General features: G+C 52.6%; 1 protein-coding gene across 2 annotated transcripts; it reads right to left on the bottom strand.

Annotated features, from left to right (window-relative positions):
- Positions 1-432: 432 nt before the first annotated feature.
- On the bottom strand, positions 433-3,996 carry P2RY1 (purinergic receptor P2Y1). Of its 2 annotated transcripts, none has more exons than XM_071752891.1 (2): positions 3,834-3,996; positions 433-3,231 (listed from the first exon to the last, which is right to left on the bottom strand). In XM_071752891.1, the coding sequence occupies exon 2, from the start codon at positions 3,161-3,163 to the stop codon at positions 2,072-2,074; it is 1,092 nt and encodes a 363-aa protein (XP_071608992.1). In that variant the 5' UTR covers positions 3,164-3,231; positions 3,834-3,996; the 3' UTR covers positions 433-2,071. The 2 variants fall into 2 exon arrangements, with proteins under 2 accessions (XP_071608992.1, XP_071608991.1); XM_071752890.1 differs by having other exon boundaries at positions 3,808-3,948.
- Between the last annotated feature and the right edge of the window lie 21,178 nt (positions 3,997-25,174).

Genomic DNA, 25,174 nt, shown 5'->3' on the forward strand with positions numbered 1-25,174 from the left:
AAAGAGAGAAATAGAGCATGAAAAGCTGGGAAGTGAACAGGATCTTAACCAGAGAGAAAGCAGATGCGAGGAATATCCTATTTTTATTCTCTCTCCCCATTTAATTCATCTGCCATCCCAAACAAGACATGCCTGAGTTTAATGAAGTCTCAAATAATCACATAATAGAAGTCATTTATTGTGAATCAGGCCCATTCACTGCTGATATAAATAGGTTGTGCTGTTCCCCAGCCTTTTGTCAGGAGGGATTAATTAGCAATTGACCCTTGGCTGGGACCTCTTCACTACCTCCACATTTTTCATCTTATAGGGCTAAATGAGATCTTAACACTGCTCGAAGCAGCTCTGCTTCCTAAGCTTCAGTTTAATGTCTCTCTAGGCTATAAATCAGTACTTTAATTTATCACTAGGTTACATATCAAGAGTGAATAGTCAGGGTGGAATTGAGTTTATTATAAATATGTTCTGTTAGAAGACACAGTATTACAGTGACTGAAACATGCTGATAAATTTTCCATTAATGCCCAATTCTGAATATGAACACGGAGAACCACACTTTACATACTTTACATTTAGCCTTCTAATAAATAAGTTCAATAAATAGGGATTTTGCAGATTATGAAGCTGTACGTGTGAACAGAAGCTGCTTTACAATGTTGGCAAAAAATAACTAGAGCTATTCTTGTTTCTTACTAATCACTGGAAATCAGTAAGTAAAATACCAATATTTTACTCTTACTATGAAGACTGGAGGAACGAGGATCTGTTAAAATCACCCTTAAGATTACACAGAACTTAATTTTGTACACTAACTTTATAATTCAGAGCATGCTTTCATACCATTTTTAGCACACAGTATTTTCAAATACACTTCTTAAAAATATGAGACACGAATAAGACTGCCCATGTAAGATTTCATATGTGCTCTGATCACTACCCCTCGTGTTACACAATACTGTGGTGTGACTAAGTTTGGATGACCTATCCCACATTTGGAGAAGATACATAATAAAGGGACGGATTTAGTCTGTAGTATATTGCAACATCTTGTTAATACAGTAATTTATTTGTCACAGTACAAAGCAAACCTAGTCCCCCATTTATTATCTATATATAATCCATGTATGTATATTATCCATTATTTTCTTGGGAAACAAGGCTTACTTTACCTCTAAGGATTACCAGGAACAGAAATATTCTCCTATCACATGAAAACAGGGGTGACCCAAGTGACCATGTGTTTACTTGTTGGAAAGGTACAGTTATTTTCAGCCCACAGGTTTCTCCTCTTGTACCCAGGGAGAATTCCAGCAAGGCTCCCAGGGCCGCGGGTGCAAAGCGGGCTCCTGGGGGGACCTGCCCGTGGCTGAGGGGCCAGTTCACCTGGGAGCCAATTTGCCTTTAAGGGGGGTGTCCAGGTTTTTCATGAACAACCACAGCAACCTGAAAACACAGCCATGCACACACCAGGAAGCCTACCTTTTGTAAAACACCGGCACTCAGAGAAGACTGAATCGGAAACGCTACCAAACTATCAAATAATTATCAACACTAGAAGTAGATGAAGACATAATAAAACTGCAAAAAAGGTGAAAGAACTGCATTGTGACTTGGATTTAAGTGCTTGTTGACCACAGCAAGTGAGCGAAAGGCTAAGCGTGTGGACTTGAGTCTCAGAAGAGAAGATACAGCTCTCTCATCTTGTTTCCTGTTTCTAAAGAGAGGCTGATTGAGAACGTTTTCAAAGGTGGGAGAGCAAGTCATTAAACCAGAAGCACTTGGATGGTTTCCTTCCTTGAGGGGATTTACTTCATTTTACTTTACCTGACACAAGTCAGAAAGAAATGAGAACATTGTAAGGAGAAGGAAGGATAAATTTTTGTTATTTTCCATTAAAATTCTTCCACTGACTCTGTTAAGCTTTTTCTAAAATCAGAAAATGAGGCTTTACCTAAAACAAATTAGAGAGACTGGTTGGTTTTCCTCAGACACCTGTAGCACTACAGTGTCCTACTGTCTCAAAGCAGAGGATTTACTTTTTCAAACCCACTCCCAAATCTTTCACATTCAGTCACAAACTGGTGTCTCCGTTCTGTTTATACTCAGCTAAAATATTGAGAGTCATTTCCTCGCTTTTGGACTGCACGTTGTGTTCACTTCTTCTGGATGATTTCCTGGTTGCCCTGGAAAGACGCCTTCGAAAGGTATCACCTGCCAGAAAGTAAAGGATGGGGTCCACACAGCTGTTGAGGCTGGCCAGACCTCTGGTCACTTGGTAAGTGGCATAAACCTTGTCGTTGAAGGCACACATTTGTGGTGTCTGAAAATCCACCCTGGCTCTTAGATTTAAGGTCTTCATCACATGGAAGGGAAGGTAAGAGACTGCAAAAACCGTCAACACAATGATAACCAGGTAAATGGACTTCCTCCTGAGAGGAGAATTGTCCAGATCTTTGTAAATCAAAGCTTTCACGATCAGCCCGTAGCAGCCAAGGATCAGTATGAACGGGATGCAGAACATAAACACCGTGGTGCACATGCTGTAAATGAAGTAACTTCTCAGGTAATCATCAGCTGTTGTGTCGTAGCAGGTCGTGGTTTTATTTTTCCTGATCCCTGTCCCCGAGTAGAAGAGTATGGGAGAGATGGCAGCCACCACAATGACCCAGACCAGGCTGCTGATGTACACCGCGTTCTTCTTCTTCAGCCTGCCCAGGGACTTCAGGGGATGCACCACTCCTGTGTACCTGTGCACGCTTATGCAAGTCAGAAACAAAATGCTGCCATACAGGTTCACGTGGAAGATGAACCTCTGCAGCTTGCACATGATATCTCCGAAGATCCAGTCTGTTTTATTGAAGTAATAAAAGATGAGGGCAGGCAGAGTCAAGACGTACAAGAAGTCGGCTAGCGCCAGGTTGAACATGTAAACTGAGATGCCACTCCAAGGCCTCATATGGAAGACAAACATCCAGATGGCCACGCTGTTGCCCAAAAACCCGGTGATGAAGACCAGAATGTAGACAGTGGGCAGGTAATAGAACTGGAAGCCAGTTTTGGTCAGGGAACACTTGGTGGTGGCATTTCCCACAGACCAGCCGCTGCTGGACAACAGGTTGGGTTCAGTTCCATTCAGAGCAGCCGAGAAGAGGACTTCAGTCATGATCCTTCCCCCAGAGTCACATCGGTCAGAGGCGAAGCAGGGAAGTCTCTATAGGAGCAGCAATTCATCTAAAACAAGAACAGCGCAGAAAAACCCTCACTGGGAGGTAAAACCTGCCCTGCTTCTCTCCCGAGGGTTCCCAGCGGGTGTGCTCGGCTGAGCTCCTTCCGCACCCGCGCAGGGCGGCCAAGCGCGGACCGGCCCCGCCGCACGCCAGCACCCAAGGGCGCCCGGGCGGGCACTGCCTGCTCCCGGCGGGCACGGGCAAAGGGCAGGGCGGGCGGCAGCGGCGGAGAAAGGGGCAGCGGGACCGGAGCGGGGCCGGTCGGGGGGCTGCGGGACCCGGCGAGGGGCAGGGGGAGCAGGGGGAGCGGCCGCTCCGCCCGCGTTCCTCAGCCGAGCTCCGCCGCCCCTCCCGCCTCCGCGCCTGCCGGCCCCGTCCCGCAGCCCGCCCGCCGCTGCCCTCGCTTCCGACCGCTCCCCCGCAGCCCGCACGGTTCCCCGGCGCACCTCAGCCCGCCCGGTCCCGGTACCGCTCCCCCCATCCCGCCCGGCTCCCTCAGCCTCCCGTCGCCGCTCCCCGCCTCACCCCAGCCTCCGCCGCGCCCCAGCCCGGCTCCGAGGAGCTCCGGGGCCGTCCCCACCTGCCTCCCGCGGCGCCCCTGCCCACCCGTGTTCGCCTCTCCGCGCCGCCGGCAGCGTCCGCCCGGCGGGGGACGGCGTCCCGCCCGCAGCTGCCCCGGCCGGGCCGGCTCCCATCGCCGGGCAGGGCAGGGCAGGGCTGGGCTGGGCAGGGCGGCCGGGGGCTGCGGCTCTACGGCTTCTCGGGCTCGGGGCCCCCCTCCATGCCGCCGCGGGGAGAGCGGCCGCAGCCCCTCAGCTGCGGGAGGCAGCGCGCCGGCCCCGGGAGGACTGCGGGCGGGACGAGGCGTCGACACGGCCCAGGGGCGAGCCGACCGCCCCCCGCACCGCCCTCGCAGGCGGGCGGTGCTCGGAGATCCCCGCCCGCGGCACGGGGCGGCCGGGACTGGGGCTGCGGGGCCGGGCCGGGGGCTGCGGCCGCCCTCGGTCACCCGAGCGGCGAGGCTCGGCGGAACTGCGGGCGGCGGAGGCGGTATCGGAGCCCACGGGTGTGCCCGCGGAGTGGTGCCGTCGGGGAGGCCAGCGCCGGGCGGCTCGGTGACAGTGTCACTCCTCTGCCGGGGCTCTGTGCCGGCACACGGGACCTCCCAGCACTGTCCGGGGCAGAGCGCTGGTCCGCTGGCCCTGCCGGGCAGCCGGGGATGAGGCGGGAGGGTCCCCGCAGTGACACCGTGCCTGGGCAAAGCCCCCTCCGTCCGTCCCCGTCCCTGGCACTGCCAGCACCCCGGCACCCCCGGGTGTGCTGCTCCTGAGCCGCTGCCAGCAGCCCAGCAGCACCTCCCTGGTTCTGCTTTCCCTCGTCTGCTCTGCAAGCCAGTGTAAAGCTCCACCAACATGTTAATTGCAGCAAATGGAACAGCTGAGCAGAAATATGCTCTACTGACCTCTAATTAAGCGCTATACATTTGGCACTTGAGTCACAATACGATCATTATTTATTGTCTTAGCAAAACACAATCTGCTGGTTTCAGCCATTTCTTCCTTGTTCACATTTGAGTTGGGATGGGCGGCGAGTGATACATGAGCTCGTCATAGCTGCTCTCAGCTAAAAGCTGTTCTAGACGGAGGATTATTAGTGCTTCATGAATATGTATTCATTTTGCAAAGTTTCGAGTCTGTCTAAATTATAAAACTACTTCGTCGGGAAAGCTTAACTGGGAAATCAACTGCATATTGTACCCCTGTAGGAATCTGCAAGTGGATGCAGCTGGAGTTGCCAGCTCGGCTGCTTCTTGGGAGCAAGTTACACAGGCTACAACTTTGCAGCGAGGGCTTAAATTTTGTAAATACAAGATCTTTTATTCTTGTCTATTAAGTTTTTCTTCTGTTGGACTCATCCACTAACTGCATGTTTACTATTTTGAAGACTCTTGTTAATTTTAATACAAATTGAATGTGAAGAGGAAGGAAAGTGAAAAATGAGACAAGAGGAGCAACACCTGTAAGATCCGTGTTGTAAAGCAAGACCGGTTTACAAAGCTGTTCAGTGGTGCCCTCTAGGATTTTACAGCGAGAACGAAAATGAATCCTTAGCCTCGGCGTTCCCACAGGAGAAAACACTCAGCCCACAAACCAGACGTAGAGTGAATGCAGTATAATAATATCGAGCCCACCATGCGGGTTTATGGAAAAGCCATCTTGCTCCTCAGAGAATCAGCTGCAAAGCCAAAGCCAGAGTTATTTTAGTAAAGGACTCGAGTTATTGTGCAAAAAACAACTCAAACCAAAACAAAGCGATGCTATTAGCAAACAAGAAGCCTTTTAGTTTATCTTTCCCTTTGTAATTGTTATTTCATTAGTGATTTTCTCAGTCCCATTATGAACACGTAGCTTCTCTTGGCAGCTTCCTTGAATTCCCTGTGTCTTGAGCAAATTTTGAGTCATCCCGAAGCAGCGTGAGATAGCATCAGTAAACAGCACTCTGAGCTGCAGCCTGTTCTCCTGGGTTACCTAAGCAGAGCCATAAATCCCAACGGAGCAGGCAAAAGGTTGGAGCAGTAACTTGGGGAGCCCGGGGCAGCTGGGGAAGGAGGCACTGGCTCTCTGGGCTGAGCTGTGCCCACACAAACCCCAGCTGAAGGCTGGCAGGGGTGGGACAGGTGACACCCAGCATGGAGCCACGGTGGCACCAGGAGGTGACACCAGGCCTGGCATAACCTCCCTGCAGCACCAACACGTGTTGAGGGCTGAACCCAAACACACCACTGCCCACGGGCAGGAGCCAAGCTGCACCAAGCCCAGGCCTCACCTCCTCCAGCTGCAGCACTGTTGATCTGTTACCAAGGGCTCTAAGAGCAGATTTACAATCTGGTCTGAGAGGCCTCCATTTTAGCCTGCTGTGCCAGGGCAGGATTTTCCAAGGTACCTGACTCATCCCTGTAACTTTTTTCCGAGTGTCCTCTCAGCTGTTCATGGCTGTTTGGAAGGGTGGTCCCCACAGAAGGCACAGTTGCTCCCATTGACCACCAGCCTTCCACAGCCTCCCTGCCCCAGATACTCCCAAGATTGTCACATCCCCCTCACACATCTCAGCTTCTCCCAGGGAAGTATCAGAGAGAGAATCACTGAATGGTTTAGCTTAGCAGCCCTTAGAGCCATCTCATCCAGCCCCCTCCTGCAAGCACATCAGGTCACTCAGACCCTGTCCAGGGATGCGCCATCTCCCACCACCCTGGGCACTGTGAGCCAGTCCCTCACCACCCTCATTGGAAACCATTTCTTCCCTATATCTAGTCTAAATCTCCCTTCTTCCCATCTAAAACCATCACCCCTTGTCCTGTCACTACAGGCCTTGCTAAAAAAAAAAAAAGTGTCCCCATCTTTCTCTGAGAACCCCACCACCAGAAGAAGAGGTGCTGCAAACAGCAGCAGCTTTCCAGAACCACACTGGCCTTGAACCTCACAAGCCTGGAAAAGTGCACATTTTGTAAATCACTGGCATTCTTGCCTCCTTTTTACCCCTGCCTCACACACCTCACCCCCTTTTTGTGTTGTTCCCCCGTCCCTTTGCCCAGCTTAGCAGACCTCAGCTCTTGTCCCTGAGGTATGGTTTTTAGCAGCCGTGCTGCTGCAAGCCTCCATACAACAGAGTCAGCAAATTAGTGTCTTCCTGCTTGTATCACTCATCTGCTCTTTAGGTTGGACCACAAGGACAGACCACGATGCATTAGCATCTTCTCCCCCATCACTCCAGCCCTTGCAGCTGAGCAGGTTTCTGTCTGCTGTAGCTGGAACTGAATTCATTCCAGCTTTGACTCTCAGTGCTCTTTCTGCAAAATCTGGGATTTTAATACCACCAATTTCCATTAAACTGAATGTTTTGTTCTATTAACAGCTGATTTAACTCAAACGGATGACGGATCCCTAACGAGAAGAGCAAGGCTGCTGGGGAGCCAGTGGAAATTCCCAGCCACTCCAATTAGTGCTGAGCTCCCAGCGTGTGGGTGTGCAGAGGCAGCGAGCTGGACATAAATCCAGCTGTTCCTACCTGTTGGCACTGGTTATCAGGAAGACTTGGGCACAGATTTCAGTATTTCAGAGTGTGCTGGTATGAACCCGGCTGCAGGGACTGGGTGAGCACAGAGCAAAAATGCCATTTCACATCTTACCTGAGCTGCCTTGGGACTGACCTCCTGGCTTCTGGGGACCTTCCTTCCACTTCTCCTTAGGAGACTCATTAGGGAATGTTTTATCACACCGTGTTTTCTTTCTCCAGTCTCTGCAGTCTCATAGCTTCCTTTTTCATTTGTCACAGGCAGCATCTCTCCCCAGCACCCTGGATGTGCAGGCTTTCCACAGTGAGCCCCAAATATTATTTTATATGAAATACCATGGCTTCAAAGCTGGACTTGCAATGGGAACCTGCACACAGGTGAGAACAGATGAAATTCGAGTTTAAAGGATTCAAACAAACACTCACTTCTACTAAAAAAAATGCAACGCTCAGCCTTGTCTATGTAAAATACTTACAAATATACAGTAGACAGACTGCTAGCAATGGCAATTTACCCCAGTTCTTGTTTCCTTCCAGCCTTTGCTTCACATGCTGAAAATGCCCAGGTATGGCCTCAACTTGTAAGCAAATAAATCTCTTTGGGTGAGCAAATAGGTGTGTGGGAAGTGGCCTTTTTGCAATAAGCCATTTCTGTCACCTTCCTGGAGGACCTCGTGTCCCTCAGCAGCCGAGGTGGAGGCTGAACGCTGGCAAGGAGAGAACATGCAAGGCAAAAAGTCTGCAGCAGTAAAGAGACCCAGGAACTGGGGTAAAACCTCCAACAGGAGATGCCCAACATTCCCTTTTCCCAGCTGTGTGGTGGAGATGAGGTGGGTCTGTGGCCCAGCGCCAGGCACCAGCAGGGTGCAGGATCTGCTCACTCCTGCCAGCCTCCCCTCCTCTCCCGGCCTTGCCCTGGAAAGCAAACCCGGGAAAGGGCAGTGCAGGAGCTGAGAAGAATAATCAGATATGTGTGGCAGCCAGGATGCGTGCCCGGGGTTGGAAGCGAGCCTTATCCCAGCCCCCAGCCCGCTGCCACCCCTCTGCCTGCTGTCCCCAAGTGTCACCAGGGCACACGTTCGCTGGCTGCAGGACCCCGCTGCCTGCACACCGGGGGGAGCAGCTCTAATGGCTGAGCTGACATTTCACTGCCTGCAAAACCAGAGCTGTTCCTGGGCTAATTAAATAGCTGTGCAGAGGGAGGGATGTGAGCCCTGAGGGGCAGCAGAGCCCCAGCAGGGTGGGAGCTTTGGCAGACTGAGTGACAGAGTCCTGAGCGTGCAGGGGGTTGGGATGTGGTGGGGAAGAGTGGCCAGCACAGGGATGCAGTGGGCTCTGCAGGGCCCAGGGAAGGGTCCCATATGATTTGTCATATTTTCCTTGTGGGTGGATGCAGTGCAGCTTTTCTTCTCCCTCTTTGCCTTTGTTAATATTATAATTTTAAAAATCCACTGTTTTGGAGTGCCTACAGTATAGCAGAGTATGCAAATAGTTGCTGATCAGCACTGCTGCTGTGATGCCCCTGCCATACAACACTGCAATAAATAGTCTTAATGAAGGTGACTTATTAATCCCAGTAGAGCAACTACACTTCCAGAGTCTAAAGATAACACACAATACTGGAAAACTCTTCTAATTACAGCAGGGAGCATCTTGCTTCCTTCCTATATTGCCATTTTAAACTGAAATTACTATTCTCAGTAGAACAGATCTTTTGTTCAGCTACCAGCCAAGACAGACAATTCTACTGAGAAGGTTTAATAGTGTGCTAATACTCACATTACACCCTTTCTTCAAATGGCCAAGAGATAAACAGGCAGGAAACACACCAAGATCACACACCAAGGGAGACACAGTTAATCATTTAAATTAAGTAATTGCTACCTAACACACAGGGGGAATGAACACAACTCTCCCTCCCAGGTGCCACATCTGAAGTGTCCTCTGAGCTTGTGTCAGAGGGACAGGGGGGCTGTGGGGACAAGTCCCCATGTGCCACTCAGCCAGCCCCCCGATGGCAGCAGGGTCCCCAGGCTCCTCTTGCTCCCCAAAGGTTTCTGTACCCCCAGGTCCCTGCTACTGCTGAGCCAAAGCCATGGCACCACTCAGACTAAATTATTCAGTTTAGTTCTGCCACATAATGAATCCTGGATTTTTAGCTGCCATGATGCCAATGTTCTATTTTATTTTATTTTAGGAATATCTGAAAATATGGTACTGACAAAGAAGGGACAGGAGTTCAAACCTGGTGTTAGAAGTCCTTTTTTTGTGTGTGTGTGTGCTCTCTCCTGATGGCTTTGAAGCTGATGGGGGTAGGAGAACCCTTTCAGTCACTCTGCACTGATGTGCCCAGCCAGACTTGCTTGATCCTCCTCTAGCTATTGTTCCTTTTCTCATTATCTCACAGCTCTTTCCCTCTCCTGCTCCTGTTCCTCCCTGGGAGCTGCAGTGTGGGCCACAGGACCCCCAGGAGGAGCCTTTCCAGACACCCAGGTGCCCATCAGCTCCAGAACCCCAGGGTCCATTTGGACACCTGCAGTAAAACTGACAGCACCCCCGGACAGACAGGGAGATGGTGGTGCTAAGAATGAATGAAAGAGATATGTAGGTATCTGAAATTAAAAATAACTTAATGAACAGCTCATTATGTAGGACAAAGAAGAGCCAGCTCAGCTCTTATTGGAAAAAATTGCCCTGGCAATCCTGGCTGAGGCCTTTTCCAGCTTAATGTGCAGATGCAGAAGCTGAAGCAGTGAGTGCTGGTTGGAAGCAGCTGCAGGGACCCTTCTGTCCCCAGGTCCCCACCTCCCTTACTGAAATTCCAGCTGCAGACAGAGTGACCTGGTGTCACCCGGCCCCTGGGGCTGGGGACAGAACCAGGAAGGGAAAGGGTCACGGGTTGAGATAGAAAACACATAGTAATTGAAATAAAAGAATAATAAAACAATCCCAATGAAACTACCAGGGTATCCAGAGAGAAGTGAAGCCTGGTGTGACTGCTCCCACCCACTGACCAGCACCCAGTCCCCAAACAGACAGGAGGAGAGAAATCCCCAAACAGACAGGAGGAGAGAAATCCCCAAACCCCAACCCCAGGAGGGACTGAGCTTCCCAGCCAGCTCTCACCTCTGTATCCAACCTGGCCTTGTATCCCCCTGGACCATTTGGATCCCTTGCCCTGGCTCTGCTCCCCCCAGCTCCTGGTGCACCTGCACACCAGCAAACCACGGGAAGCTGACAAGTCCCTGATTTCTTAGCAACAGCTAAAACCACCAGTGTGTTATCAACATTCCTGTCATCCCCAGTCCCACACGGAATCCAACACATGGCACGACTCTAGCTACTAAGGAGAAAATCAGCTCCAGCCCAGCTGAAACCAGGACACCTGGTTTGTATCTGAGTCACTGTCAAACAATCTAATAGGCATGATGACTGTAAAAAAAAATAAATCCAAAACCAGAGCTAATCTGAGATGTTGTAGAGCCAGGTTAGCAATGCCTTGGGTGATGTGTGTGTGGACACAGGACAGAAAGGCTCTCCAGGAGCAGACTGCAGTGATGCTGGGAAGCCCTGGAAAAGCCAGACACATTTCCCCTTTCCCTCTGGAAACTGAAGCCCCAGCAGAACCTCCCATTTGCAGTGCATCACACCACCATCAGGCCTCTCTTTATATCTGATTTGGTTGAGCTTCCTTTCCTTACATCCTGATTTTGTCTCTTGTTTCATACCAAATGAATCTCTGTCTGATTTTGTACCATCCCTGTGTGCAGCTATTTTGCACATTGATTCCTTCCAGATGCCAGCCTGGGTGGGTGCCCAGTGGTGCCCCCTCTGCCCTTCACTCTTCTTCCACAGAGATGATGAGATGTGGAACCACACAGAGCCCAGGCAGGGCTCAGACCCCCCTGCTCCCCATGCCCAGGGAGGGCCAGCACTGCTCCCACCATGGGCTCATCTTTCCCTCCTGCCTTTCAGCCTCTCCTTGTGCTGCACTGCTAATGGTTTCCATCCCCCTAATGGTTGTTTATTGAGCTCCTAAGGGATTAACCTTTGGTTTTTAAAATTCAAGCTTCAGGAGCTCATTTCAGGACCCTTGTCTAAAAATGTACTGGAAAAATATAATCACCATCACGGGTAATCTTTTTTTATAATCAGTAGAATTTATCTAAAAGAACCCACTATAAAGGAAAAATACCTCTGTTCAAGCAGGAGTGAGGATGGCTGTTGTTGTACAAACCTTTTAACGCTCATGATTATTGATTTTGATGTCTTGTATAAAAGGGGGGTGGGAGGCAAGACCAGCACCTGGAACAAACCTGCCTGAAGGAAGGAAAAAAGTCCCCTGTCAGCTTCTATTTGATTTCTTGTGCAACTGAAATCAGGAGCAGTTCTGAAGGGGGGCAGGCAGCAAAGCTGTACTCCCAGAGCTGTCCTGGTAAGGATCAATCCCAAACAGTGTGGGGAGATCTGGGGTGGCTGCTCCAGGCATTGGAATGGGCTGCCCAGGGAAGGGCTGGATTTCCACCCCTGGAGGTTTTTAAGAGACTGATGTGGCACTCAGTGCCATGGGCTGGGAACCAGAGTAGTACTGGGTCAAGGGTTGGACTTGAGGCTCTAAGAGTTCCTTTCCAACCCAAACAATTCTGTGATTCCTTGGGGCACTGGACCAGCCCAACCACCCAGACCTTGCTGGGAAGCACTGCTACGGATCCCAGGGAGCACATCTTGTGCCAGCCCAAGGGATCAGCTGTCACTGGCCAAAAATTGTTCTTTAAAAAGTCCTTCAGGATTCCTTTAATGAAGCACTGAGGTGGCTGGGGTGACATTCAACCCGAAGTTATCAGCCTTGCTTACTGCTGCCCCTGCCCCTCTCTTCACGCAGTGAAGCACAGCTCTGTTGTGAGGTGTGTCCCATTATGTGCTTTCCAATTGTTCCTACACTGCCTGTCTTTTGTCTTCTGGTATTTTGTCATTATATATGAGAGAAGGGAGAGGGCCGTGAAGGCTGAAAAAGAGGACAGGTTTCCTGAGGGGCCAGGGGGGTGTTAGGGGAAACCACTGGGATGTGACTGTGCTGTGAACACAAATGGCTCCAAGCCTGCCCTTTGCCACCCTGGTGCTGCCTAGAAAAGAGATGGATGGGTAGTGCAGGAGTTAAGTCCTGATTTAGCCAAAGAAAATGGCACTGGCTTAAGGAGCAGGGAACAACACCTCCGTTGCAGCAGCTCCAGGGAACAGATTCCTAAAAAAGCCCCAGGGCACGAATCAGCTGCTGTGAGTTCCAGCAGCAAGGCAGCCTGCCCACACCCTGCCCCCAGCCCTGCCTACACCCTACCCACACCCATCACATCCCTACCCACTCCCTGCCCCCAGCCCTGCCTGCCCCAGGTTCAGCTTCTGTCCCCAGGCACAGCAGACACCCCCTGTGTCACTGGGGTGCTGGACTGGCTGCTGAGGGGGGAGCAGAGCTCCAGACAAGCTAATTTAAAACTCGTTCTGATTTTGGCTGGCAGTCTATACAGATGCCAGGTAATGGAGGAGCTCTTGGGAAAAGAGGTGCTGTACCCAGCAGGAAGGCACCCTCCTTGCTGCCTGGATGGAAATAAAAAATCTCCCTGGTACAGGTGCTAATGAGGCTTCATCTGCTTGGCTCAGGAGGCTGCCCAGGAACCCTGCCAAGTCCTCCCGGCCCCGCTGCAGAGGAGAAAATCACAAAAGGCTGAGGACTCGTCATGTAATGAGAGGAGAGGGATGGTCCTGCCAGGCGGGGCGAATAATGAGATTGAGTCTCAGGAGTCACAGCGTGGTGGTGAAGAGGACTAATTCTATGGAAGCTGTTGGGTCTGATTATTGCACCCATTTGTAAAAAAACCCAACCAAACAAAACCCCCAAAACCCAAAGCAAAACAAACAAACGAGGGAGCAGGTGCCTGGCAGGGGAGGGGACACCGGGGCTCTCCCTGCATCCCCCCGAAACCCCCCTTACAGGGCCACATCGGGGCAACGCGTCCCTGCCAAGGGCCTGTGCATTTCTTGGTCCTGATTGATCCTGCCCTAACCCCGGGGGTTCAGGATGCAGCCCAGGAGCTCTCCCTGGGGTCTCCCGGGTGCTGCACCGCGGGGCTTGGCCACGGAGGGTCCTGGCCACAAGCCACACCGGCTGCTGTAGGACCCCCGAGCTTGTCCTGGCCAGGAAAACCGGGACAACCCAGGGCACTTTGTCACCGGGAGGGTGAGGGGTGTCTGCCCAGCTCCTGCAGCTCCCCGGCTCTTCCCCACGCTCTGCAGGTTAAAAGCCAAGCCAGCAGTGCCGGCTGCCGATGCCGAAGTCGGTTCTGGTCAATAATCAGCAATTAATCAGGAGGAGGCTGCACCCCGGGGTGGGGGCACCCCTACAGCAGAGGGGCTGCCCAGGACTGGTCCTGCCCCAGCCCCATCAGAAGGACAGACGGTGTCACCGCTCCTGTCACCCTCCTGTCCCACCACCCAACACCCCCAGCACAGCACAGAGCCCGGGTGTAGGCGGCACAAATGCCAAAGGACTCCAGTTTGGGGGTTTCTCTTTCCTGAGGGCATCGCGTGTCTGGTGAGCACTGATGGGCAGATAAAGGGGGCAAGGAAAAAAGCCAGATACCCAGACTGCCTTCACACCTCCCTGGAGATGCACAGAAAGCTTCTTTCCTGTGTTTTTCTTCAGTGGATAAAACCCGTCTTCTTTTTTTTTTTTAAATACTATTTCTTTAAAGCAGTGATTAATATTAACATGCATCTCCTGCGGGGTTGTTTAAAAAAAAAAAAAAAAAAAAAAAGCAGAACTTTGAAGGGAGGAGCACTGAACTGCATCAAACCTCATCATTTAATTTATATTATCTTGTTTAAAATAATGCTGGGTTTTAAAAGGCTGTTTAAAATCAGGACAAAGAACTTGCTGTCAGTGTTAACTGTGCCACTTAAAGTAAATAGGTTTTTGCAGGGAAATGTAAAAATAAATGTGCTGTTGTTCCCGTGGCCCCACTGATCATTTCATAATGAAACAGGCAGGCAGATGAATTTCCTTTCAGGGAAAACACACAGAAAAAAAAATGACAGCCTCATAGTTATTTACTTTAGGTTTTGAAATGAAATTAAGGCAATTATTTTGCTCTTTGGAACACAAGGCACAGAATTAATAGAATTCACAGAAGATGAGTATTCAATTATCCTGATTTAAGTTGGTGTGGGGTTTGTTGGTTTTTTTTGTTTTTTGTTTTTTGTTTTTTTTTTTTTTGATTGGTTTTTGTTGGTTTTTTGTGGGGTTTTGTTTGGGTTTTTTTGGTGGCTGCTGCTGAAGCAATAAACAGATTCCTTCAGAGAGCTGTTTGGGGCAGGTCCCTGCTCGGGACAGTGTTTGCTCCTCTTGGGACCCTGTACCCCAACACCCCCTGTCCCAGGGCTCCCTCCCCAGGTGCTGGAGCCTGGCAAGGTGGGGAGCACCATGGGGGGGCAGTGGCTGGGGCCAGGGGGACCCTGCAGGGACCTGGTGAACCTTACCCAGGGCTGGCAGGGCCCTCCCCTCCATTCCTGGCTTACAAAAGGTCATGGACAAACATCTGGAAGGTTTGTAACCAAACACAGCTCCTGCTCACAGAGGTTTTCCCAGGAAGGAGAGAGTAGGGAGTACGTGACTGGAGGTACCCACAGCCCACAGACAGCCAGGAATTGTTTAGATGATGTGTTTAGGGGCCCAGCCTATGGATCTGTACACTCAGTGTGAGCTCACGCTCCAAACCAAGGTGGTTTTGTTGTTCTGCTGCCCCACAGCCATGGGTGATCCCTCTCCTCCCAGCTCCCAGCTGAAGGAGCCCTCCAGCCAGTTCCCCACCCACCTTCCAGCAGTCCTGAGGCTGGTACCTCCTGCAGGGAAATGTCCCCATGCACACACAAGGTGACAGTGCCACTCCATTGCAAACCCCCCCAAGATGACCAACACATCCTTATGTGCAGAAATCACAGCTTAAACAAACCAGAACTGTGCTGAAAAGCTCCCTCCCAGAGCAGCCCCATGGACATACTCCATCCCTGCTCACAAGGGATGGCACCAGCATCCCCAGTCCCTAAAAGCTGGGACATTTAGCCAATGTCCCTAAAAGCTGATGAGCCCCACATCTCTTTGGTTGTCACCTGGATCTAATGAGGGAAAGTTCTACCATGAAGTCCTGATCCTGACCATGAATTTTGACAACCTTGGAGCAGGACCCACCTGCCCTGTCCCACGGGTGCCCCAGACCCTCAGCACCTCCACTTGAGGGGCAGGAAGGCCAAGACTGCTATTTCCAGCTCACAACTGTACATCAGAAGTCACACAAGTGAAGGTTTTTGGAAGCACTTTTCTGCTCTTAGTGGCAAGGTCATTTTTGTTTTGTTGTTGAAGGCAACAAACTACCATATGGCAGTTATTAAAAGAAATAGATGGGGGGAAAGAACTTTGGAAGAGTAAAATGCATCAAAAGTGGGTTATTCTAGGCTTGGAAGAAGGCAGGCTCTTCAGCAGCCTCACTGCTGGTCTTCAACACTTCTCTGCATGTCCTGACATTGTATGGAGCAAGTACAGAGCCAGGCAAGGAGGGGAGAAGCTGCAGGTCCTGAGCCTGCTGGGCACCAGAGCTGGGAAAACCCCTTTTCTGCAGAAATCAAACCCACGGGAGCAGGTGTCCAGCCCGGAGCTCTGCCTGCGGGTGTGACACAGCACGGATGCTCTGGGGATGATCTCCTGGCCCCAGGATGTCCCTCCTCATGTCCCAAGTCCCAGCTCTGGGGGACAGGGCTCACTGGTGTCCCTCACACATGGCTTTGCTGGGCAGGGATTACACCTCCCAGAGGAGGGGGGCAGATCCCCACAGCCTGCAGGGCTCAGCCTCAGCACGGACAGGGACCCCCTGAGCCCCTGGGGATCTGCTCTGGGTCAGCTCTGCCCGTCCCAGTTTCAGCTGGAATCCTCCAGCTTTCCCCCTGCCTCCCCCTCCCTGGGGCGTTTCCTTAAGGCTGGCACAGCCCTACAAGAGGAGGCATCGAACAGCACAAACACCTTTACAGCTTCACGCTCAAATCTGAAAACGTGTTTTCTAAACTGATGGCTGTATATTGTCAGACCTTTCCAAAGCACTTGTTTTTTTTCTTTGTGGAGCTTCTGCTTCATTATTCTAATTTAATAAAACCATAGCCGAGGCAGAGCGCCGAGTCTTTCTGGCTAATGACAGACTTTGATTTGTTTGTGCTCCTTGTGATAGATTTTTCCTAATTACAAGCATTTTTCAGAGGCAGTTGAAAAAACAAACGAGCAGCTGGATTGAATGTGCAACCTATTATTGTGCTTCCTAGAGCTGCAGAAAAAGTATCACAGTCACAGCAGGGCAGTTTTCAACAGAGGAGGGCAAGGAAGGCATTTTCCACTTGGGAGTCCATCTCACCTCCCTCTCCATAGCGTTACTGCCAAGAAAAAATGGACTTTTTCAGCCTTTCTGGTGTCTCTGGAGTACCTCACAGGTCAAGACAGGGAGACCAGGACAGGAGGGATGCAGAAGCACAGCATCCCAGGGGTGCTCAGAGGGGGAAAAGAAGAGTCTCTGGGGTCTGGATGGACATGGAAGGGACTGCAACATAGCCATAGCCTGGAGTGGAAGATGCTTTTTAAAAAAAAAGAAAAAAATCAGCCAGGAAACAGGTTGACAAACTCTGCAGTGGCTTGAGCCCAGACCAAGAAACATGCCCAGAGCAAGCTGCCAGTGTCCTGCTGGCTGCCACCTCTCCAGGCACAGGGATCCCCAGGACACAAAATGCAGATTTTAAGGCTCCTGATCCAGGCTCTGGCAGAACCATGCCGAGGTCTGCAGCTGCTCCATACCCAGCACACCCTGCTGTTGTCAGCTTTGGCCACCTCGTGTGAGGCAGTTCACAAAAAAAAAAAAAAAAAAAAATCACACATATGTTATAAAACTATTGCTAAACTCCTGGTTAACTCATCCAAGTCAAAGTCCCTGCATGTTTGATTCATCCTTTAACAAAGACTGATTTCCCTATAAAAACAAACCACTACACGCTTCTCTGCACCCTTGAGGCAAGAGGATTTCTGATGGGTGCTTTCCCACCCCCCTCTTAAAGATAATACTGGAGAAACCATTTTAAGACTTGGATTGAAAGCGAAAAAAAAGAAGAAAATAAGCCTGGGTTCTCAGTAGGAGCAGGGGTTGTCATTACTTGTGGGTTCTGCCTGCTGCAGGATGCTGGGAGCATCCAGGTTTGCCTTGCCAGGGTCCTGCAGCCAGAGCTGCTGCTGAAAAACGATCCCTCTGCTCCTGTGTCGTGTTTCTATCTGAGGGAAGAGCAGGGGGGTGCCCAAGGGGACCCCAGGACTTTCCTCCACCCGCTCCAAGAGGGAACAGGTCCCTATCCCTGCTTCAGCTTGCCAGCAGTCAATGGGGAGGGTGGGAATTACCCACCCTGCTGAAACCCTCGGAACTCTGCAAAGGAGCTGGATCTATGGAGAGGGACAAAAGCTTCAGCATTCAATAGTTATTATTTATGGCCCAGGCACTGAGAGCTGCGGACACAGAGAGGGATTGGGGAGGGGGAGGTTGCACCCACCGCTCCGGGGGCAGGGGGATGCTCACTGCTCCTCAAACAGAAGCGGGGAGGGGGAGGACAAAAGCCCTCAGGAGCCCGGTGTGCAAACAAGGAAACATCATTTTCTGCTCTGCCAAACCACCCCTGGCCCTCCTCGGAGGGCGTGTAGCCAAACGCTTTGGTTTTCCTCTTGGAGACCAGGCGTGGGTGGGCAGTGCCGGGAGGAGCAAGGCAGCAGGAGGAGGAATTATTCCGAGACGGAGGGAACCCCCCTGCACCCCCAGGCTGGAGCACCCAGCGCCAAGCAGGCAGGAAACAGGATGGACTCTATCTGCTAGTCAAACATTATCTGCTGCCAAGGAGGGCAGGGGGGCAGCTCCGGGCTCCCTGCAACAGGGAAAAAACCCTCTGGGGCCTCAAGAGAGGGTGCAAATAAATGTCCAGTAGGGCAGAGCATCCCCGGGATCCCGACCTCTTGTCTCCTGAAGCTGCCCTAGTCCCCTGGAGCCCGGGGCTGCCCGTGCTTCTGCTCTCCCTCTTACCGCAGGTGAAGGATTTCAGTGTCCTTTAGAGGTGCAGCTTTTCTGGGTTTGGTTTATTTTTCCGAACAGAGCCGGGGCTGCGGGGCTCGGGGACTTCACGGGGAGGTCAAACCCTTTTCACTTGAAATCCTTCCCGCGGCTGACAAAACCCGTCTGTAAAGGCTTCGGTGACATTTGAACTTCGGGCTGTTCATACCAGAGCTTTTGTTGACATTTTGTAACTTTTTTTATTTGTAAATTTGCTTCCTTCTGCCACGGGCTGCTCTGCACAGACAGCTGCTCAGCACAAGCAGCTTTCTGCAAACAGCCCTATCTCGAAGGCTGTTGTCTCACTGGCCACGGTTACATGCCTGCTTAATAATTAATGATTTTTTTTTTTTTTTTTCTTTTTAAAATTACTGGAATGCTGCGGAGGTTCCTGTTTCCTCTCCTTTAAAGGAGGAAACCAACCCCAGGCCTGGTGCTTGGGCAGCAGCCGCTCTCCGGGAAGCTTTCTGGGTCACCTGCACCAACACCCACCGGGAGGTCATGCATTCCAAAATTGTTTTTATTTTTTTTTAGGTTTCCCACAGCTCTGGGAATAGTTTCCAGAGCTGTTTGAATAAGCCACCAGTTCTTAGGGACCCCAAAAACTGTGTGTCCCCCCTCCCCAGCAGCAGCCACCGTGGCACTGCCCATCACGCATCTACTGAAAAGGAAAACATTGGCTGCACCTGGAAGCGCTTCCCACATGGAAAACTCGGGGGGTTCCTCTTGGGAAGGGCTTTGACCAGGCCATGGGATGCCCCAGTCCCTGTCAGCTCTGCAGTGATCCCCTCCTGCAGATCAGCGGCCAAAAAGAGGGACAAAATATAACTAAATAAACCAACACTGCTGTTCCCTGGGAGATTCCGACACATTTTGACATGGCCTGCAAATTGTTTCACTTCCATATTCGCTGTTCAGTATTTTTGAGTCAAAATATATTTTTTTTCATATCGAATAGCGTTAAAACAAAAAAATGCTAGAGCATGGCAGCGTTTCAGGCTGTCAGTGACACTTCACTCTGAACCGTTCCCATAGGAAAGACTCCAATAAATCACACCGCACGGCTTCATAAAACTGAAACTCAAAAGCAAAGCTACAGGAAACAGCTTCTCCTCACCAGAGCCGAGTTACACACCGTGATTCCCATCCCCAAAGTTTTTCAAAAACTTCATGTTTTCCCCCTGCCAGCAGTTCCCTCCCGCGGGCAGGGGCTGCCTGTGCCCCCCACCTCCCCCGGCAACCCAGCGTGTGCCTGACGGGGCAGAACTTCACTAACAAAAACCCTCAATTGTTTGTAAATCACACGGGGATTTTTTTTAAATTTTGTTTCTTATTTTGTAATTGCAGCGCGTTCGTTGCCCATCAAAAAAGTATTTTCTAATCAGCTGTATAGTCCTGGGGCCATCCCCCATCTGCTCCTGGAACTCGGGACTATATGTTCTCTTTCTTATAGATCTTATTTTAAAATCAGTTTTGTTTTTTTAAATGTTTTAATTTTTTTTTCTTATTTTTCCCCCCTGTATCAGCACTCAGACTGTAGCCCACCAGACAGAGACCCCCCGAGGAGGTGGTGGCGATGCCTGCGGAGGGGTTCGGGTGTTATCAGAGCGGGGGTACCCCTGGGACAATCCAGCACCCCTTTTCCTGCTGTGGCTGGGGAAGGGGGGGAACACAGCCCCCCGGGCAGGGGGCTCTGCACCCCCCGGCTCTGCCTCAGCCCCGGGACCGCATCCAAGTGATGACAGAGCCAAGAGCTCCCTGTGCCCCCGCGGGATCAGCATCCTGCATTTCGTTTGGGGCTGGAAGGGGGACAGGGTCCCCTCCCCGAACCCACCTTGTCCCAGCCCCTGGAGCGCTGCTGGGAGGCAGCGGTGCTGCTGGGGGCAGCTCGGCCCGGCTGCCACAGCTATATGGGACGGAGCTGAAGATCCAGAAGGGCTTTGCCGCTCAGCTCCTCCCGGCAGAAGATCCGAACACGGCCATATTTTAGCCCTAATTAAGCCAAATCCCAACAGATGCCGCAGCCGGGGCGCAGGCTGCCGGTACGCGCCGTTCCGCGGGCGCGGTGACATTCGGGATGGGGCGGGAAGCCCCCGCGCTGGCGGGGACGCGGCAGGGGAGGGGGACACACGACAGCTGTGCCTCCCCCGGACACTCCGGAGAGGGATGACTCAGTTTCCCCCGCCGGAGCCATCGTGGGGTGGGGGGGGCTGCTGCCATCCATCCATCCCCGGGCTGGGGACCTGTCCCTCCATCACCCACTTCTGCTCCGGGTGGGGACGGGGAGGGGGTGTCCCTGTCTCCCCTCCTCCTCCAGCATCATCCCGGGGGCCGGTGCCCGCTTGGCAGGCAGCGCCTCTCCGAGAAGTTTGGCAAGGGATGCTACTGCTTTCCCCAGACAAGAAGAGACACGAAGTTGTTGACACATTTCTTCCTGTTCCCATTCAAAAACTCCATGGCAAGCGGTGCGGCGAGAAGTCACGTGCTGGGTGTCACAGATTTCTTCCCAGAATGAGCCTTCGGCTCAGAGGGGAGGGATAAAAAAAAAATGAACGCAAAATTCTGTCGCAGCATGCTCGAAACTGGGTGCCAAGTACTTCACCGATTTCTGCCCTCTAGGAGCCTGAGCTGATGCCACTTGGAGACCAAAAGACTGAGGCAGCAGTTTGGTTTCTCTCATTATTAGTACCCACTCCGTCAGGAAAAAGGTTACAAATAAAGCGCGAGAAAATGCCACCCATCAGTCACATGGGGGTACTTTCAAACTGCAGCATGAAAAAACATTAGGGAGGAAAAAGTGAAAAAGGAAGATGGGGGGGACACGATTAAAATAAGGGAGAAAACAAAACCAAACAAGCAACCCACAAAAAAAGCCCAACCAAAACCAAACCATTAAGAAACAAAGCCAAGGAAAGACTTGGAAGCGTTTCCCTGCTGTCCCCCTGTCCTGCGGCAGGCATCGACCTGCCGGGCAGAGCAGGGATGCAAGAAGCAGGGACTGAAAGAGGGGAAAATGTAAAATGCCGGAAAAATCAAGGGGGAAGCGGCGAGTTCTGCGCTGCAGAGCCGAACGCGAGAGGCAGAGAGAGGCAGGTGAAGATCAGGTGTGGGTTTGGCAGCTCCTGAGGCTGTGTGCAGCCCGGGGATGTGGCCCTGTGCCTGCATGCTCGGGCATCTCGGGGCACGGGGCCAGCCCCGTCCTGTCCCCGCAGCAGCTCACGGGGCCCGTGGGGGCAGCGTTCACACGGAGAGTGACTCAGGGTCAGCGGGACCCCGGGACACGGCTCAGCCCGCAGAAGGGGTCCCTGGGGAACAGGTCCCAACCCTGGTGGGGGTGGGCACGGAGCTGACGAGGGGACAGACACAGCCCTACCCTCCTGCTCATGAAAAATGAGGGGTTTTTTGGGCACGGGTTCAGCAGGGAAAGATGCATGTGTGAACTAGCAGCTGGATTCTGTTCTGCTGCTCTGAAAGCAAAGAAAAGGCTGAATTCCTAAGAAGGAAAACAGATTGGGAAAGAGGAGAATTGCCCAACTCCCAAAGCCCTGGTGAGTCAGAAAGCAGCAAACTTGGCACCGTGCTGCCCTGAGGGGAGTGTGGCTCAACCCCAGCACCCCAAGGCGACCCGGGGCACCAAACCCCTCACTTGCTGGGGGGGGATTTGCAGATCGTGCTGCTGACGAAGGCAGGGACTGCCCCAGGGGATGGGGTTTGGCACCCAGTCCTGGCAGGACCTGCCCGTGAGCCCTGGTGCTGCCCAGCCAGCAGCACCCTCACCCCACGGTTCTCAAGACACAGACACCTCTGGAAAAGGGACCACCATGGTATGGCTGCAGTTTGGGGGCTAATGAGTACTGATACACACAGTATCTGCCTGAGGAGGCCCAGCACTGATAGCATGTACCCCTCCCAAGCATAGGGTGGTGATTTTATTACTGTCATTGTCACAGGGCGGTAGGCAGGAGCTTGCCTCTGCATCTGTGTTTGCCAACACCCAGCTGGAGGAGGTTCCTCCAGAGGGGGAGGATTCCAACCACCTTGAACACAGAGCCCGTTAAAGTTCAGCTACTCAGGCAGCCTGGTTGAACCCAAGACACGGGCCTAGGGAGGCAGCAGGTGCTGCAGCTGAGCTGGTGGAGCTGCTCCAAGTTTGTGTCCTGCAAGTCCCCATTTTACTCAAGACTAGAGCTGCAAGTACAAACCCATTGGTTTTAAGCTGTCTTGGATTCTCTCTGCTCAGAACCACTCAGAGCTGCTCCAGATGAGCATCTCAGCTGGTCTTGGTCAAGTCCCTAATGTATGCACATTACACTTAGAAATTAACACAGCAAGGTGTTAACACAGTAAGTGATGCAGGGAACGGATGCTGACAGATGCTCAGATACCCCCAGAGCCATTTTGCAGAGATTCTTGTTAATCCCCTCAAATTCTTCCCACAAGTTGCTCCTTTTCACTGTATTTTAGGATGAAATCTTCAATTCAGCACAGATGTTCAAAACCGAGTTTTATGCAGAAATGATCTTTTTTCACATCATTTTCCTTTTTGCACCAGAAGTAATGAGCAGTGGAAGGAGCTGGAGGCAGCAGCAGCTGCCAGCAGCTGGGCACAGGGACACACTGGGTGTATGGTGTATTTTCCCCCCTTTGCTCACAGCTGCCCCTGCCACGGGCCCTGTGACCACCCCCACAGACCCCTTCACTATCAGGTCTCAGCATCTCCTACATCCCTCCCAGCCCAGACACCCGGGAGAGACGGAGCCATTCCACATGTGCTTATCCTAATTACAGAGACGGTGCTTTAAACACAAGTGCTATTCCACCACCAGCTCGGTTTTGCAGCAGGATGCCTGGCTCGGCCCCCGTGATCAACGCTGCCAGAGCTGAGCTGTGTTCCCACCCCACTGCCTCCTGCGTGGGGCTGGCAGGACCAGAGCACCCCCAAAGCCACGCGGGGGCTGTGCCCCAATACCACAGGGAAACAACCGTACTCTAGGCTGGACCCCCAGTCAGATCCCTGTCTGACCAGGGCAAGCAGCTGGGCTGGGACTGTGCCACTCCGGGGAGGTCAACTTGTCACCCCAGGAGTTCACCCCGTGTCACCCTACTGATGCTAACAGTGAGCTGCAGAGCTCTTTTTGTATAAAGTGTGGCTAAGGGCTCTTAAAAACCAGCAGTACTCCAGAGAAGGTAGGAAGCAGCAGCTCCCACCACTGACCTTTTCCTGGACCAGAGGTATGCGCTTAGAAGAGAGAACCGGGACGTGGGTGGAAAAGGCAATCACCAGCCCTGCTTTACGGAGGGGTTTGGGTTGCTTTCTATAAACAGCATTTTGCAATGCCCTGCAGAGCACCGCGGCTGCAAAGCTGCTCCGGGCCCGCTGCGGCCCCCGCAGCCAGGAGAGCCCCAGGGACAGCCAGGGCTGGACAGGCTGCACATCCACACGGGGATAGCCTGGGATTTGGTAACATCACGGAAAGAGAACACACACCGAGCCCACCCCCACAGCCACCGGCTCCTACCTGCACACCCGGGGACCCTCCAACTCCAACTCCAGCTCCAGCTCCAACTCCAACTCCAACTCCAACTCCAACTCCAACTCCAACTCCAACTCCAACTCCAACTCCAACTCCAACTCCAACTCCAACTCCAACTCCAACTCCAACTCCAACTCCAACTCCAACTCCAACTCCAACTCCTCCTCTGGCAGCAGCGGCTCCTCCAGCCCAGCCCCTCCAGCCCTTTATCCCCAGCTGGTGCCCATCCCACCCCTCGCCCCCGGGGCCGCTCAGCCCCACCTGAGCCCCCCAGCCCAGCAGCCGGGGGAGGGGGCACTGGGGGGCTTTGTGTCCCAGCGCGGTGGCTCCTGCCTGTCCCCCAGTCAGCTCCGGCCACCGGTGCCAGGCAGCAGGACACGGCCTGATGCCGCTGCTGGGACCGCAGGAAATGGCCCGATGGGCTCTGTTTGGGCAGGAAATCGGCTTGTTTAATTACAGCTAATATCTGGATGAAGAAAGACCCTCAGAGTTATCGTTTCCTTCCTCCTGACGCCATTCCCCGCTCTCATCACAAATCACACAAAGGCGATTAAAGCTCCAGCCCAGGTTTCTGCTCCTCCTCCCCCAGGGGCTCAGAACCCTTCCTTCATTTCAGAGAGCACCTCAGCCGTGGGCACGCGTGGGTCCCGCTGGCCAAAATTCTTTCACTCGTCTTTTACCAACTCTTGCGATCCTTCGGGCTCCTGCGGCTGCTGCCGTCCCGGCGCGGCTGGCGTGGGGCCGCAGCCGTGGGCTGGCTGGAACTTTGGCAGGAGCTCCTTCTCGTGGCTCTCCGCAGCATCTGAGCAATTTCATTCCCTCGGCTGCCTCGGGAGGAGCTGCTGCTCGTACCCTGAACACCGGGAACACAAAGCCATGGAAGCCCTGGGAGTGTCCCGTCAGCCACGGGGACCCCCCGGGCACCCTCCCTGGGTAGGGTGGGAAGTAAAATCCTCCACACGAGGATTCCTCGCTCGGCAGTGGGATGGGGTCACCCGCGGGCAGGCAGCGCAGAGCAGCCCCCGGGTGCGGGGCTGGGAGGGACACATGTCCCCATGTGCGGGGCTGGGAGGGACAAGTGTCCCCAAGTGCGGGTCTGAGGCCCCTCCCGCGTGCAGACCCGAGACACGATGTGCACAGCCCGAGATGTGATGTCCACAACCCGGGACGTGAC

This window comes from Heliangelus exortis, chromosome 9, assembly GCF_036169615.1.
Source record: "Heliangelus exortis chromosome 9, bHelExo1.hap1, whole genome shotgun sequence".
Classification (NCBI taxonomy): domain Eukaryota; kingdom Metazoa; phylum Chordata; class Aves; order Apodiformes; family Trochilidae; genus Heliangelus; species Heliangelus exortis.

Coding starts and splice junctions, on each gene's coding strand:
- P2RY1 (XM_071752891.1), bottom strand. CDS start 3,163: ATGACTGAAGTCCTCTTCTCGGCTGCTCTGAATGGAACTGAACCCAAC.